The sequence below is a fragment of the Poecilia formosa genome, unplaced genomic scaffold (assembly GCF_000485575.1).
Source record: "Poecilia formosa unplaced genomic scaffold, Poecilia_formosa-5.1.2 Scaffold188, whole genome shotgun sequence".
Taxonomy (NCBI): Eukaryota; Metazoa; Chordata; class Actinopteri; order Cyprinodontiformes; family Poeciliidae; genus Poecilia; species Poecilia formosa.
In genome coordinates, this window is record NW_006800127.1 from 708,328 (window position 1) to 725,801 (window position 17,474).

General features: G+C 37.6%; 1 protein-coding gene across 3 annotated transcripts; it reads left to right on the top strand.

Annotated features, from left to right (window-relative positions):
* Positions 1-5,968: 5,968 nt before the first annotated feature.
* selenou1a (selenoprotein U 1a) lies at positions 5,969-11,676 on the top strand. Of its 3 annotated transcripts, XM_007566213.2 has the most exons (7): positions 5,989-6,079; positions 8,420-8,650; positions 9,452-9,625; positions 10,048-10,139; positions 10,223-10,363; positions 10,641-10,805; positions 10,899-11,676. In XM_007566213.2, exons 2-7 carry the CDS (start codon positions 8,473-8,475, stop codon positions 10,992-10,994), a joined length of 846 nt encoding a protein of 281 aa, XP_007566275.2. In that variant the 5' UTR covers positions 5,989-6,079; positions 8,420-8,472; the 3' UTR covers positions 10,995-11,676. The 3 variants fall into 3 exon arrangements, with proteins under 3 accessions (XP_016534229.1, XP_007566275.2, XP_016534230.1); XM_016678743.1 differs by lacking the exon at positions 8,420-8,650 and having other exon boundaries at positions 5,969-6,079; XM_016678744.1 differs by lacking the exons at positions 5,989-6,079; positions 8,420-8,650 and adding an exon at positions 6,160-6,293.
* Positions 11,677-17,474: the final 5,798 nt, after the last annotated feature.

Sequence of the window (17,474 nt, forward strand, 5' to 3'; positions counted from 1 at the left end):
CACACACACACACACACACACACACACACACACACACACGCGCGCGCGCGCACACACTCTCTGTCACTCACTCACACGCACATATTCATGTCACGTGAATCCATGGTACAGTCCACTCCAGGGCGGAGTGGATGATGGGTGGGCAGCTCAGCTCACAGCTTGTTAACCCTTTGTGTTCAGCGTGATGCTCCGGTGTGTGTTTGTGGATTTGAACCTGCTTTAGCTGCTCTGCTTCAGGGTGAACGATCCTTCCTGGACAGAGTCATAAACAGCCAGGTGGAACCAGGCTGCAGGGAGACATGGAGAAAACACCAGCACCAGGCATGATTTGTTACTGGTCATGGCCAAATTAGTTGAGCTTTAAAGTGATGAAAACACACACAAAAAAAGCCAAAGAGACGTGAATCTAAAATATTTTGTGTTGCAGCAACTTATAAATATTTTCAAGAAATAATCATCAGTAATCATTAGTTAGACTTCTGAAGCTCTTCTTTGATTTTTTAAAGGTATAAATATAAAGTACTCTAATATTCTTGATTTTTAATTTCAATGTTTCTTACCTTTGATCATTCCTGAGGCTACATATTTTAACTAAACCATTTAAGATATTGGATGTGAGCTGTAATTTGTACCCTGACTGTTGAAATTAGTAAATGCATGGACAAATAATAAAGGATGTCCTGTGTTTTTTTTTTTTTTTTAATAAAATGTGAACAAGTTGAAGGAGTGTGATTACTTTTGCAGTGCAGTGTATCTCTCGTTGGTGGTACCTACAAACATAAAATACAGTCTAAACTTGTGACTGACTCTCCAAAAGTGTGCTTCACCTGAACCCTTTGACGATTTGTAGTTTTCTACAAAAACACAGACGCACTAAGTCAACTGAAAGCCAGAGAAATATCTGAGACACATCTTCGTTATTTGATCTTCTGTCAGGAAGGCTCAGTGTGTTCTGCAGTCACAGATGAAGACAAGAGCCCCGGGCTGGGATTGGACAGAAAACAGCTTCTGGACAACGCAGGACTGTTTGCTCCAAACTTAATTACTGGCTACGATTAATAATTGCTAACTTCTTAAAACAGAGCTGAAACACAATTTTCAAGTTTTTGATATTTATATTTTAAATGATGCTCTATAATTCTCTTTCCAAATAAAAAACAAAAAAAACAAAAAACAAAAAAACAAATACTGGGCATAATACCACATGCATAAGTAAATTTAGGTTAGTTACTTTGCTGAAAGCATGGTTTTAAAAGATGACTTTTAAATGAACATCTTCGTGTAAGCCCTGCTCTCAGCTCACTTAACTCTAATATCCTCAAACTTTGGTGCACCAAATTGCACTGTTTATAAGAATAAATACAGGGCAACCCTGGAAGAAAACCTGTTGTAAACGGCAAAGACTGTTCTGTTTAACTGTAGCAAAGCATTCACTGAGGGGATGAAACCTATTTTATTTATTTTTTCATAAAAATGCAAAAATCCTCAGTTTTCCTTCAACTTCCTTCACAATTTATTCACCGCTATTTGTTGGTCTATTAATACAGTGATACACTGAAGCTTGTAGATGTAACAATGTGAAAAAGTTCAAGGAGTTTTGAAGACTTTTGCAAGGCACCGTAGCTGATCCCTCTCGACTGCAGCTTAAACAGAGATCTTCCTCTATTTTTCCATCATCTGGCTTCAATTTCAGTTGTGGATGGCCGTGTGAAATGAGAGGGGAATTTTAAATAGTTATCTCGAGAGAATAAAATTCAACACTTTCTTTATGGCTTTTAGGGCCCACAGATGTAAGAAAAAATATTTTTGTGAATAAAAGCTACCTGTGATTTAAATTTTATTTACATAAACAATGCATAGACAAGAGAACTAGTTTGCTCACTAAAGAGAACATTAGCCCTTTACATGCTAATGCTAGTCATGTGTGACATTAACACTTGAACATAATTGATCATAGCTAATAACGGCAATATTTGATAGAGTCTTATTAGCATCTGTTTTTTTTTTTATCTAGCCAGTTTATCAGACAAACTTAAATATCATGAGTCTGCTTGCCTTTACTTATTGGTATTATTACTAACACATTTCACTAATATGTCACATTTCAGAAGGTCCAGAGCCTAACCTCTCAACTGATCGAAATTACACACACTTCTTTATTTATTTACTTTAGCAATGTTTGTGTAAACATTTACAAATATTAATGTTACATATAGTTCTATTCTATGCGCAAGGTGAGACCTACTAATTCTACAAAAAAAAAAAAAAAAAAATCTTGAGGAGCCTCACTTTAAGTGTTTGATGTTGATATTTAGATTTTCAATAGTGATTTCGTAACTTTCCAGCTGTTACAATCAAGTGTGCTTCAGGACAGAAAGAGAACAACACTATACAAATAACCAGAGGTCAATGTTGTGTGTGGGTCAACATAACAAACCTCAACTAGATAAAACTAGAGGAGACGTGAAATTCCCGCTCGATCCTAAAGAGAGCAAGCGCCACAAGATCGCATGTCTCTGTCAGAGTCTGATTTTACCTGCCTCTTATCTGCTACTGTGGGACAAAAACAGTGACGAGCCACACTGGTTATGTATGCAAACATTAAACACCCTCTAAAATAGGGACTACGCATTTACATCAAAAAACCTGTTAATGACTGACAGGGAACGGGACTTTTTTTTTTGTTTTCTTTTTAACTCCGGCAAGATTGTTCTAGTCATGTTGAAAGATTACTGATATCAGAGTTCAGACAGGCTTGAAGTCTGAATATGAGGAGTGAGAAGATTGATGTGCATAGAAAGAATACACAAACTTTCAAACAATTATTGCTAAGATTTGAGTACATTATAGTGCACCATATTCAATTATTCTGTCTGTCAAAGAGCAGACCATCAAGAAGATATGTGAGCTGTTTAAATGTTGATTATGTTATCTAGCAAAAATCAAAACCTTTGAACATCTGCTCAATCTGAAAATGTCTCCCACAGCATGGTAGTGGTAACGTCATGCTGTGGGGATGCTTTTTATTTCGCATGGAATGAAGAAAAATGGTCAGAGTTTATGAGAAAATTATTAACTAAATAATCTGCAGCAAGACTTGAAATTTGTTCAGATACTTATTATCAAGATTGACGGAGGTTGAGCTATTTTGTCAAAAAATGGGCAAAAACATCAATGTGTACACATTATGACTTCATCAAAGCTGGGTAGCAAAATTTTGATTTATGGGGTAAAATATTTTTGATACAATACTTGCATTTTTTTTTTTTGCTCCCAGATGATTTGTTCTGCGTGATTATTTGTCCTGATTAAATGCTTCAGATCATCACACAATGTTGATATCAAACAAGGACAACCTAAGTAAATAATACAAAATACAAGTTTTAAAGGAGATAATTTATCAAGAGAAAAAGTTATCCAAACTAAAGTATTTTTTTCCCCACAGGACTTATATTCAAGGAGTGCAAATACTTTTGGTGGCTCTGTGTGTGCGTCACAATAAACACTGACGAGTTTCAATTTAAAAACCGGGTCAAAGGTCACATGAGAGTACGGCCAAGCTGAGACTTGACAGAACAGGACGAGATAAGGGTCCGGGACTTCAGGGGTTGTTAACACCTGTTAGTCTTTCCTCAAGTTCAAGGACACTCAGTTTTCACCCACAACTTACATCTCTGGGCTCTGGGCTCGCCTGGCGTCGAACTGGTTTCATCTGGAGCAAACGGAGTAAGTGTGATCCTGCCAGGCCTGCATATAAACTGTATGACTGAAAGACTGAGGGGAATTTGTTATATAAGTAGTTAGCTGACTACAAACAAAAGACAAATAAACTGACACAAGTACTGTCATAAACCTGGTGATTCTTTCAAAGCTAATCGGGTTGGTTTTTGACTGGCTTCAATAGCATTGTAAGGAGTTGATAAGTTAACCAATGCTTTTGAGGTGGGGTGCAAATCCTTTGCTGTGATTGGCTGTTAGTTCCCACAAGCTTAATGCCAAAGCTGATCAGGTCCAAATAGTGGCCGTGAGACATTTGTTTATATATGTGACATTTGTTTATATATACTCACACTGTGCCTTTTCATAATATATAATTTCTTTCTTTCTTTCTTTCTTTCTTTTTACTATTTGATGAATTAAATGGAGAAATCTCTCATTTTTAAAAGTTAAATCTAACAGTGATTTATTGGGTTTCAAAGTAGATGCTTTGAAACTGATCCACAAGTTGAACCGTTTGCATGTAGAGGAGCCAGAGGGAGCACAGCAGCTGGGCTAAAGGAGTGTCACTCTATCCCGTCTCTGTTCCAGTCCATTTTGGACCTTCAGCACATTCCTGAGTGAAGCTGCCATGAATGAATGAAGTATTACTAATGTATATCTCCTGTAGTTCGCTGTCTTCTCAGACTTTAAAGGAGCAATGCAGCAATAGCAAATGGCTACTTCAGTTGACTAATTTACAAAAGGTATATGGTGAAAAATGTAAATCGTTTTACTAAAAAGTCAAATATTTGCAGTGTGGAGGCAGAGTGTTAGCATAACTTCAACCTCTTACACACCTTCCAAAACCATTGACCCTTCTTTACTGTACCATGCACTATTGTTATCAATGACTTGACTAATAAAACTGATATCTTCACTGTTTGTGATTGTAAAAATAGCCATAAATAAGTAACAGTTTTAAATCGAGCTAGAAAAACAGCCAAGCGATCTGTTCTCTTAGTGGTAGTGCCATAGTTAAAATAAAGACAGGATCGCTTTTCTTCTATAACCTTTTATGAGTAAATCGGCTTAGACCAACTGTTAGATATGACTCATAATACAAGGCAATGGACATGTAAGGCCTTGGGCTCAGAAAGCAGACTCATTCTCTCATAACAGAATCAAGGAAAACTGAGAGGCTTCACAAAGGATGATTTTATTTGAACCATGTCTTGAGCTGCATCAATAGATGAAAACCCAATACTGAAAACATTGTGTTTACAATGTGGTAACTGGGTTCCATTCAGAAGCCCTTCTAAATGGAAGTATTCAAACTCTTTTGACCTTTTTCACATTTTTGCCTCATTATAACCCCAAACTTTAATGGGATCCTTTGGATTGTAAGTACAACAAACAAACCATCAAACAAAAAAACAAAACAAAGGAAAACTAACAATGCACCTCAATAAGAACCACTATGTGTCAACTTAGTGACACATTGGTATTAACATTATACTGTGAGGAAGCTTTTCTTAAGTAGGGATAAAATAGGGGCAAGGGAACTAGTTGGAGTTCATGGGAAGATGGATGGAGAAAATATAGGGCAATACTGGAAGGAAAAGGTTGGACAAGAAGGCAGAGGTCAAATTTGATGCAGGTTTTTTGTCTGTGCTACTAAACAATTGGTCAAATTGAATATCGCAAGATTTGGATTATACTTTATTATTATAATTATTATTAATTATTATTATTAATATTATACTATATTATACTTTAGTCATTATTAAATAGTTATAAATGTAAGGGGGAAAAAAAACGAATACTCCGTTTTACATTATTAGACCAAAGATCTTTTCCGTCTTCACCTTCTTAACTTCCAGCAGAGGGGAGTGTTGCTCCAAACCTGATTTCAGGGCCTCAGCAGTGGTGAGCTGCAAAATAAGGTAAGAAAAATATAAAAAACTTGAAAAATGTAGCAAAGTAAATAAAATTCATAAAGCCAATTATTTTAATTTTTTTCAGTGAATTTTATTTGCAAACGAATCTGACAACAATGCATGCATTTCCTTCCGCATCATAGTTGTCGGTTAAAATCCCCCCGGCTCTCAACCAAGAAAAAAAAAAGTTAATCAGATTTTGTAGTAATCTGACAAAATGTGAAAATGTTCGATAGGCTGGAAAACCTTTGTAAGTCTCTCTTAAAATATTCCCGTTAACGTCTCGCATCGACTTTTCCAGCCATCTGTTTCGATTAGTTAGCCTGTGCTAATGATCGTTTAGTACGCTTGCGCCGCCGGCCGGGATCTGTTTACTCAAGGAAGGTCTGTGGCCGAGGCGGCGTTTCATGAAACGTCATTCATATTGGTGTTTCAATATTAAGGTAACATACATTTCTAAACTTAACATTATTGTTACTGTGTTGAAAAATCTGCATTTCCTTCTTCTGGGCTACTTTTTAGCCCAGCTTCAGGATAAAACCAAAGAGTTTGTGTCTATCTGGTGCCGCACTGTCCTAATTTATGGACGCCACTGAACCTGTTATACCAGTTACAGCTTTACTGTGCAGGATTCCGAGAGACAAGCTTACTTAACATGTAGCAACATTTGATATTACTGTAGCTGAAATGGTTTCCTGTTAACCCTTTAGGTTGATACTGTGGGTTTAATTATTTGCCCGGAGTATCAAGGTCATTGACTAATTGGTGTCGAAGCGGTTATTTATCAGCTTGCATTGAGCTACATACGTAACCCAGTGTTGGTATGCACAAAAAACTGCTTAGATATGAAAGTAACCGCTTGGTTAAAGTGAAGCTTTAATAAGATATTAAAGCTTAGATATTAAAAACTGCTTAGATGTTAAAGTACTTATTTTTGAGATTAGGTTCTTGTCACGTGAACGTCATTTCAAATTTTTTTTTATTTTTATTTTTTTTTACAAAAAATAAAATAAATGTTTGATCAAAATAAATTGTAGCCTAAATATATGTGAAGAGAGAGACTAGTATATTTAATTACACAATGCATTTAAATGATAACAATCTTACTTGTATAAATTAGTGGCTTACAAAACACACCTCGGGTTTTTTGGTGTAAAATAAAAAAAAAAAAGTTTGACCCATATAAGTTATTTTTTTTTCTACAAATAGATCAGCTGGATTTTTCCTCCAGCAGATCTGCAAAGCAAATCTGTTAAAAGAAATTTATAAATAAATAACATGGTGAATAAGGATTAGCTTATTCATTGTGGCATGAGTCAACATAATGTTGAAGCACTTTTTGGAATCATTTTCAGCGTCTAATCTTCTTTTGGAGTCTACCTGCATTCCACATTTTGATTTAACAACACTTGCTCACCCTGTCTCGCTGTGCTTCTCTTTTTATCGAAAAATGTGAAGATATCTGCTCAGTGGTCCCGGCTCTTTTCGAGTGACCCTTCATATTGTCGGTCAGATTTAGCTCTAGAGTCTGGCTTAGCCTGTATGTGTAAGTAAACTCCTTAGAGAACATCTAATTTCAATTTGAACTCCTTCACATTCACTGTATTTAATGACAGCTTTTGAGTCAAAAAGCCTGAATCCTGAATCTGAATCAGCAGGTGCTCCGACAAAGTATTTGGTTAAAAATGTGTACATGTATGCAAATATGTTATTGGAAGCTTTTATTTGTTTTTTTTCCATTTCAATTTCCTCTGGTGAATTTCCATATTTAACTTTCACTTTATGTCACCAAGACCAACAAGGAGTGTGTAAACCTTGGAGAGAAACTGTGCTACTGCATAAACCGTAAATATTAATTTTATCATATGTTCTTGTATTTTTTTTCTCAGAAATGCATGTTTGCCCAAGCATACTAACACAACCAGAGACCACATTCTATTATCATCATAACTGGTTTGGTTTATGTTCTGGTTTTGTTTCTATAATCCTCTGCTTCTCTGTTGATCTATGGAGATTACAGTCGATTGGCCACTGAGAAGTAAATAAATAAATGGTTTTGGCATGGAAGAACGTTTTAGTGGAGGTTTGGATCTTGGAGGTGTGTTGGCATAGGCTGAATACAGTGTAGCTGTGTTCAGTGTTGTGTGACAATGCAATGCATGTAGCACTAAATGCTTTCTTTTTGTTAACAAGTCTTCAAACTCTTCCTTGTTTGGCTAGCATCTCTATTGGCTGGTGAGCTTTTCTCCTCCTTTGTCCCCTGTGCTATAAAGCCCAGTGACTTCGATGCATTTTCAGTTACTTTAAGTTTCACACCGGACGAGCTGAAGCAGAAGTAAGAGAGGATTTTTTTTTTTCTCCACTTGACTGCAGAGATGAGTTAGTGAGCTTCTTATTTCAAAGCTGTTTAGATAAAGGAGCCAGACTTGTGTCATAATTTATTCTAACATGGTTTTAGATATGATTGCAGCATCTTATTCTTTTGTGTTTCTGCGCACTTCATGTCGATGCATGAGGTTAGAATGTAAAAGGAAGCGCACTCGCAGACGGAGGACATTTGCATTTTACTTGCATCAAGATAACATCCCCCACTAATTTTGTTGAGAGTTGTAAAAAAAAAAAAAAAAAAAAAATGCAACAACTCTCAACAGTTTTGAGGTGTGAAATTCTTTTTCTTCTTCTTAGTCTTCCAACCCAGTCTCATGAATTTACCTTGAAGTTGAGCCTCAGCAGAGACTTAGCTGCTTTGAAAAAAAAAAAGTCTTGTTTTCTGTGTCTTCCAGTGAAATCTTGAGGGTGTGTGAGTGTGTAGTAAGAGGCTCAGACTTTTACCACCATGCTGGCTCTGTCCAGATGTTCAGCGGCTTTGAGCTGGAGGCTTCCCCTGTGTTGCTCTGCCGTCCGTCTGGCGAGCCGCTCCGTCGCAGCCGGCCCTCAGTTTCTAAAGAGCCAGACTGCTCAGTTTCACCAAAGCGAAGCCAGAGCAAGTCCTGATCCAAACAAGATCACCTCAGGCAAGAACATATTTGACTCCTGCACCAATTAGCTGTTCTCTGTGGTTATGTTGTTGGGCGTTAATTATTCCCCAGTGTTGTCCTACTTTGTAGTCTGGAGGAGTTGTTTTAGCCAAAACAGATGTTATTTAGATTGATGCTAATTTTTATTTCTTTGTTTTATTAAGAGTAGTAATCATTGTGATGTGAACGGTGACCTTAAAATGAAAGCGCTCACGCTTTACTGACTTTCTGCTGGTGTAGTTAAGAAGCCATTGCAAAGAAAATCAGATTAGGTCGGTGCAACTGGAGAACGAATATCTGCATTTAATTGTATAATTATATGGTAGGTCATTTTAAAATGGGTACATTTCAGTCCATGCAAAGTAAAGTTTATTGTTGGCTGCCTTTAAGCGGTTTTTCGACAAACAGCAGCCACTGTCGGAAGGATCTGATGTGTAGCTGAGCTTCCTAATCTCATAAGTGAGATTTAGATTAGAGCACAACGAGATATTGCTGGCGGGAAGGATCTCAATCACACTCTGAAAATACAAGGAAGAAGACGATGAGTGAGCATGCCTGATCTTGTTGATCACTCAGCCTCAGAAAGCTTTAGCTTCTCCTTTACAGAAAAGATAAACTTTCTCTGCAGGGACACATCGGAACAGAAACAACCGCAAAGAAAAAACAACAAAAAAAAAACAAAAAAACCCCCAGAATTTTTAAGTCCAGCCTCTTTTAGTTAGTTGAGTCGTATTTAAGAGGGAGCAGGAGAGGTGTCTTCTGTCTCTCTCACGATGGTTTTGCCGTGTTTTGCTGCAGTGTCTGGTTTGGAGGGGGCCCTGACCGAGATGGGGATGTGGTCCCTGGGCATCGGCGCTGTCGGAGCGGCCCTGGCCGGGATCTTCCTGGCCAACACTGACATGTGTCTTCCTAAAGGTGCCAGCGCATCGCTGGAGCACCTCGAAGACGCCGATCTGCGTTCCACCACAGATGGTAGGCTGATCTCTAATAAAAGCTGATGATGCAGATCCGTCGTTGAGACAGTCAGAAAGACGTTTAGGCTTCAGTCAGAAGCAGAATCACTTGTGTAGTTGTTAAAGGTTTTATGTTTGCAATCTACTGGGGTTGTGCCATTTTAACACGACATTAACATGTTTTAATAATCACTACAATATGCAGTCATAAGTGTGAATAAATGCAGAGTAACTTTGGGGCTCTAATGACGTATTTGAACATTTTTTATTTTTTCGTGCTCAGGATGGAAAGATGAAAACTTAGTTTTAAATTTTTAACCAAACCATTAGCCTCCTATATTTGTTTCTAGTTCATTTTTTCCTCTAGTCCACACATATTCAATATATCCATGTAAACTAAGATGTAAGGCTGAGGTAAAGATTCTTTTTTTCTGACTGTAGATGGAAAGGTTATAAAAGCGAAGAGCCTGTGGGAGAAGAACGGCGCGGTGGTCATGGCCGTACGGCGGCCTGGATGATTTTTGTGCAGAGAGGTAGTGCCTGACTTGACGTTTGAATGCTTGCATAGATTAATAGTTTAAATTCCCCTCATGACTTCATGTTCTTCTATCCATAGGAAGCCTCTGAGCTGTCCTCTCTGAAGCCCCAGCTGGAAGAGCTCGGGGTCCCTCTGGTTGCCGTGGTGAAAGAGAACGTCGGCTCAGAGATCCAGGACTTCAGACCGCACTTCGCCGGGGACATCTACATAGATGAGATGGTGAGCAGCTGGAATCTTAATGTTTTGACTGTACAGCCTCTCGCGTACTTGAATTTATACCGACCTGAGCACAGTACGACAATATAATTTTTGATAAATGTTCCCAAGATCAATGTCATATTAGGAGACTTTCTGAACCTCAGTTTCTACTGTAGCCCTGACTGAATGTTTAAGGTCTGTGTCAAGCTGAAAGGTGAAGCTTGTTGTTGTTGAAAGGTGATGAAATGTCGGCGTGAATTCTTTTCAAGGCGCTAACCAGAACTCAATTTGATTGTAGAAACATTTCTATGGACCACTGCAGAGAAAGATGGGAGGGCTAGGCTTCATCCGCCTTGGGGTGTGGCAGAACTTTATTCGGGCCTGGAGGTCCGGTTACCAAGGTAACATGCAGGGCGAAGGCTTCATCTTGGGAGGAGTGTTTGTCATCGGACCAGGAGATCAGGTAATCTGTCCGTCACCTGAGCAGCGCAGATTATTATCACGCGGCTTAAAAACAAAAAAACCCTTCATTTGAACCGTGTTTGGTGTTTTGCAGGGAATCCTCCTGGAGCACAAAGAGAAGCAGTTTGGCGACAAGGTGGACATAGCGGACGTCCTGAAGGCTGCGCAGAAAATTGTTTCAGCGAAATAGAACGTTGATTTAGATCTGAGCTAAAATGAACAAATAATTTTACTTTGAGTTGTGGTTTACGTTGACTAATATGGCAATATACCTCCAAGTAATTTGCTGTTGGGTATGAAATTGAATCTTAAGGCACAGGACAGAATGAATGTTTACTACAGATATGTTTTTTTTTTCTAATTATAGATAATCTTTCAGACACATTAAGATTCAGGTAGAGCGATTATAAAACGAAGCATCGCTCGAAAAAGATCCAAACTACTTATTCCAATCCAAAGGCTTGATGTCATATCGAAGTGTGATATTGAATTATCAGTCCGTCATATGTAACTGGTACATTTTTCATGTCTTTAACATGTTAAAGCTTAATTTTGTCCGTCCTCGTCCAGCACCTGGAACATCCTCGGTGATTGGAGATGGCAGTGTCTGGTGTGTGTGTGTGTGTGTGAAATAATGACAACCTGACTCTAAACTCGGTGCAGAGAGGAGCAGGTTTGATGCCCCCTCCACACACACGCACACACACACCCAGGTTCAGCTGCTGTCATCATGCTGGGGAGAGTTTGAGGCGCTTCAGGCAGGTTTTATTTCACTTGTACGAGTGTGTTTTAGTGCATGACCGAGGAGTGTACTGTTTGTACCTGGACACGTGCTTCCAACCTGTAGATGAATAAATCATCACTCTACCCCAGGTGCCCTTGTGTGTTCATTTTACTGCAGCAAAATCACAAACTTTGTTTTTTTTTCTTTGATTGTGCTGCATCTGTCATTGGGACATTTTTTTTCTTGAAATATTTCAACATAGAAAATCCTGTTTTAAAAGGTCTTGGGGAAAAACTTGTTTATATGCTCTTCTGTACTTCTAGTGAACCGTAACATAAAAATAAAACAAACAAAAATAGCTCATGCATTCCTCTTGGTTAATGTTCATTATACCTATTTAAAACTTATTTTAATTCAAAATGTACAATTTATATTTGCATACTTTAGGATTGCATAATAAAATGTCAAAACCCCAGCAACAGTGCTTTGTAACAATATTCTAACCTCTTATGTTAACATTTTGTTATGTTGCATTGGTATTTTATGCAATAGAACAACACAGTGAAGTGGAAGAGAAAACGATACACAGCCACTCTAGCAGAAAATCTGATGTTTAAGGAATAAGCACGTTTCCAAATTTATGTTGAAAACTTTATACAAGTTTAACTGAAATGTCAAATCTCTTGATATATTGAAACGATTAACTTCAGAAAGGATTTACTTTCTAACATCCTCACCAATATTCCTTTTGCCAGGTGTATAATATTTTGCCAAAATGTCCGGACTCTGTTTTTATTCCACACTCTGAATGAAAACAGAGCGTAGAAAGCTGTTCCCCTTTCCTAACTTAATGTTATGTAAAAGTTAATAGATGACTTAATCGGCGCAAATGTAAACATGCTGGAGTAAGCAAGATGGCTAATTTCCATTTCCAGGTAACATTCGCAATATACTCATGCATACAAGAGTCAAATGATGAAGTAACATTATATGCATGGTATAAAGTGCATTTTATTTTTGTGCGCAAGGTGTGGCTTAAACATTTGTTGATAGGGAGAGTGCATAATATTTTGCAGGAAATTAACAAAAAAAAAAAGGAGGAACCCAATAAATCAAACCACTGCTGGTACCTGGAGCAGATCCAAACACTGGATTTACTTTATGACTGCAGGTGCAGGTTTATTTAAACTTCCGTACACAACATGCATGGATTATTTAAAACTCAGTTCATATCTTTAAATCATTTGACAGTGATATGTTACTTTAAACTAGGTTTGTAAATGACTCTATAGGCTTGAGAGCAGTTATATCAGTAACTGATAAAGTTAATATCAATCTTCAATCTCTGACCAAAAAAAAAAAAAAAAAAATCCAACCTCGCAAAATCAGGCCTTATCAGTGATGAGACCTGATAAGACCGCACGAGTCTTAAGTCTTTTCAAGGTGCATTTAGGTGCACTGCCATTTCTTTTCTAGTTTCTATGCTGATTGCTGTAAAAATATCTCGGTTTATTAAAAACGATGAAAAGCTCTGGAGTTTTCAGTCGAATGCAAATATGCCTAGAAACTGCATTTGCTTCTTTGCTTTAGCTCCTTGTCCTTCATCACAATTACACATTCACTCTGGTTCCAACATCTGCAACACGTGTTTTTATTGCTCTCGGTAAAATACATCTTACATCAAGGAAACATTTTCGAACGATACAAAACTGAGAGAGAAAAATACTGTGCACCAATACTGACAGGTCTAAATGTACATAACAGAAAACCAATCACATTCATGGAGTGTAACAAGAAAAAGGGATTGTCCTTACATTTGTGCTTCCAGCAGTCAAAGCATGCAAAACAGAGGTGAAAATCAGGGTCAGTGTCAAGTGTTCAAAAGTGTTTTTGGAGAGTTAAAGTAAATGACAACTAAAATATATTGGGATTTATACATAACTAGTTCAGTAACTTTGCACTCCTGACGGTGCTTTGGGATTTTCTTACACAGTTTGGTGTAAAATGCAGCACTGCGCAGACTGAGGGCCACATGTACAAATAAATGCATTGCATGAGAAAGTCTACACAATAAAGCAGAGAAAAAGCTGCATCAAGAGATTCTTAGCCGCCTTGTCTTTGGATGCTTCAGGTTATAACGGTACAGTCAAAGGCTGAGATGAATCAAACTGTTTGTTCTATTCCTGTTAAGCTAAGAGTTGCAGAAAATCCTTAGTGATGAGCAAAGTTTGCAGAATTATTGTTTAGCCGCCTCACGAGCGTCATTCAATAAACAACATAAACACACATTCAATGCACGCTGTAAAAAGTGGGTTTTAAAGAGCAACAGAAATACACTCAGGTCCAGAAGGTAGCACAGCAAAGGCTATAATGTAGTGCAGCATCACCCTCAATAGGAAAACGACACACAGCAACACATCCACACTGCTGCAGCAACAAGCTTTTATCACAGAGCACTGCTGGCCCGTCTCCCACCTTCACAATCATGTGTTTGATTCAAGCATTTAAAAGGGAAGAGACTCATGACTGTAGTCATGGACGAAGCATGTCATAATTGCATTAAAACGCACAGAATCTGCATTCTGGTGACTTTTGAGTGCTAAGAACCATTAAATCCCCAGAATATACAAACAATTACCTAGAGATGCATCTCCAGAATCTCATTTATATCAGTTTCTGTAATTCAGTAAAAAATAAAATAAAATAAAACTCTGGAAAAATGATATCAATTCAGAGTGATGTGCATTAAGTTGGCTATTATGAGCGAATGCAAACCCAAAAATCAGTTTCTAATAAAAGCCGAGTAACACAGAAGGACTTGAAGCACAGAGATGTACGCGTTGTGGTCGACGCCACTCACATGTGCCACAACGAGGATAAACCATAAAACAGAAGTGCTGATGAAACTGGATGTTCGGAGTGTTGTATCAAAGCATATTAAGAGAAAGTTGAGTGGAAGAAAAAAGTCAACGAGCAGCAAGGACATCCATGGTTTTGTCAGAGATGTAAAGTTAAGGCCATTCATTGTATTAGTTAGTGTACTATTAGCTTTAAGAGCTAATAGTATGCTATTAGCTCTTAAAGCTAATAGTGTACAGCAATGTATCAGGAAATGGACAACAGCTGTAATATTTAACTATTCCTTGAACTGGAGGCAACGTTAGAAACCTCTCACCTGAGCTAAGGATGGGAGTTTAGCTCGGTGATACAAAGTCCACATTTCAGATTAAAGTAAGTTTTGCATTCATTGTGGAAATCTAAGCCCCAGAGTCTGGAAGAAGAGCGGAGAGGCACGTCATCTGCTGGTGTTGCTACATGGCTGGAAACATTAGAGCACTTCCTGCTTCAGCCTGCTTGCCAAGTTTCATGTAGATGCTGATTTTATTTTCCTAAAGGAGGTGATGCCTGCCCAGATAGCCAAAATATGAATGCACGCTTTAAATACCACGCAGTCACATTTTGTTTGATTCCTCAAAACCTCAGCAGCCAAAGCTGACCTCTTCCAAACTACACTGGACTGATGCTGTAATTCATGGAAAATGAATCGTTTCTGTGCTTCTACTATGCATTAACTCTACAATAACATTCTAATATATCAAGATGCACCTGTAGGTTTGTGAGTAGGAACACATTAGTGCAGTTGCCAGAGTCCCTTCACCTTTTCCATTGGTTTACAATAAATGGGTAATTGCACAATCACAAAACTCACTACAAACATAGCCTGTACAGTCTTACTGTCACTACAGATGTATATATATATATATATACCTATATATATTTATACTTTTAAACAGGAGCATACAAAGCATCTCACTGCACAAGTGTTAAATGATTGCTGGTAAATTGTAAGTTTCCTCAGAAGATGAATCCAAACGGAGTCACTCATTAGTGCTTAGTATGCGGCAATCTCTTGTAAACTAGCAGCTGACCTTATTCTCCAGTGCATATATCTGTGCTCCGTATCTTACATAAGTATTCAGAAAATACATACTAGTTTCAATTTATTTACGACAAACACTATGACGACTTGTATACCCTCACATACACCACTATCACTATATAATCACACAGCTGAATAGCTTAGCTGTGTGTTTGGTGACCTCATTAAATGACATAAGATGCTCAAAGCAATTATAGAAGCTCACTGTGCACCAAACGTTTGTACTTAAAAATTTGTTGCAACGTTTACTAATTTCTTTTGGTAGAACTGGATCTCAATGGTTGTAAGCAAAGTTCTCAAAACAGCAAAAAAAAAAAAAAAAAACCTTTTTGCTATATTTCTAATTTAAATGAAGGGGAGGAAGAAGATTTCTGGCGCCGATATGTCGGCAACGGTTATCTGCATTTAATATACGCATAAAAGCAAGATGATTTTGAAGTGAGATGAGTGCAATTTTTGCTTCCTTCCTGTGAGTGACGTGTCAATAACGGCACAACCACTAACCAACATAATGTTAAAAAGAAAAAAAAAACAAACTGTGGTGTTTCTGTAGAGTAATATAAACTACACTTATTAGATTCCACTCATCTATGTCCTCTAAACGTTTTCTGAAGCACATGTACCTAAAGGTTTAAGTACACTTGAAGGACAGTTGAAGAGAGCTGCTCTTGTTAATGAGAGGCTGTGTGATGCAGGAAAACAGGAACTCGCATCAGGGGATTATTTTTAGCAAAAAACAGAAGCAAACATTTTACACCATGTAGCTTGTGTTATGTGTCAAAAGTAGGGGTTAGAAACCTTTACAAATCCTTTTGGGGTGTGCTGTTGTGGTGCAGGGGGTAAGCACAACAACACACATATGGAGGCCTTAGACCTCAACATGACCGTCGCAGGTTTGATTCCCAGCCTGGCGACCCCTCCCGCATGTCTTTCCCCTTCTCTCGTTACCAACTTTCCTGTCAATTAACTATCAAATAAAGGCCACTAGAGCCAATAAAACCTTTTAAAAAAAATAATTTATCACTTAGCTGCTCTTAAATTCATTCTGTCCTGATCCACAAAACCTGCATGACCATTCAAAAACTGATAAACTTTACAAATACCCACTTAGGGCTGAAACGATGGATCAGATTAATTGTGATGAATTGATTATTGAAATAATTGCCAACTAATTTAGTAATTGGCTAATTGTTAACTGGAGCATACAGACTCTAAAACATGCTGTAAGCTAAAAGAACAAAATACCCACAGCAGTAATTAAGCCAAACCTGTACAATTTACATTTTCCTTTGTCTAACCAAACATGCTAACCAAAACTCCTCATGTGGCAATGTTTTAGCTTTACCTGGTTCAAATAGTGTAAAAAAAAATTCTAATAAAACCTTTAGCTATCCAATTATTAATCAGATAGTTTACAATATAGTCAACACATCAGCCCTAAAATGCAAAGAGACCAAGTTGAGCTTTTCACATGCTGATGCTAGAGGTATATTTTTTTTAACTGCAGATGAATCTTTTGCAACAAATGATCTAGCTTACATTGAACTGACTGATTTTCTTATTTAAATGGGAATTTGATTACTTGCATTTATTTGTATATTTTAATGTATTTCTAGTATTGTATCACATGCAATATTAGAAATAAAAAATCTGCAGGAGGTGCCTGGCAATTATTTTATCCGATTGTCAGAGTAATTGACAGAATAATTGATTACTAAAATAATTATTTGCAGTAATATTCCCAATATTTGAAATGTTCTTGTGTTTTATATTTAAAAAAAAAAAATCTCAATCAAGTTTTATGGTTTAGAAGAAGTTTCATATTTCTGAATAACTAAGGGGGGCTGCACAGTGGCGCAGTTGGTACCATTGTTGCCTTGCAGCAAAAAGGTTCTGGGTTCAATTCCCGGCCCGGGGTCTTTCTGCATGGAGTTTGCATGTTCTCCCTGTGTATGTGCGAGTTCTCTCTGGGTACTCTGGTTTCCTCCCACAGTCCAAAAACATGA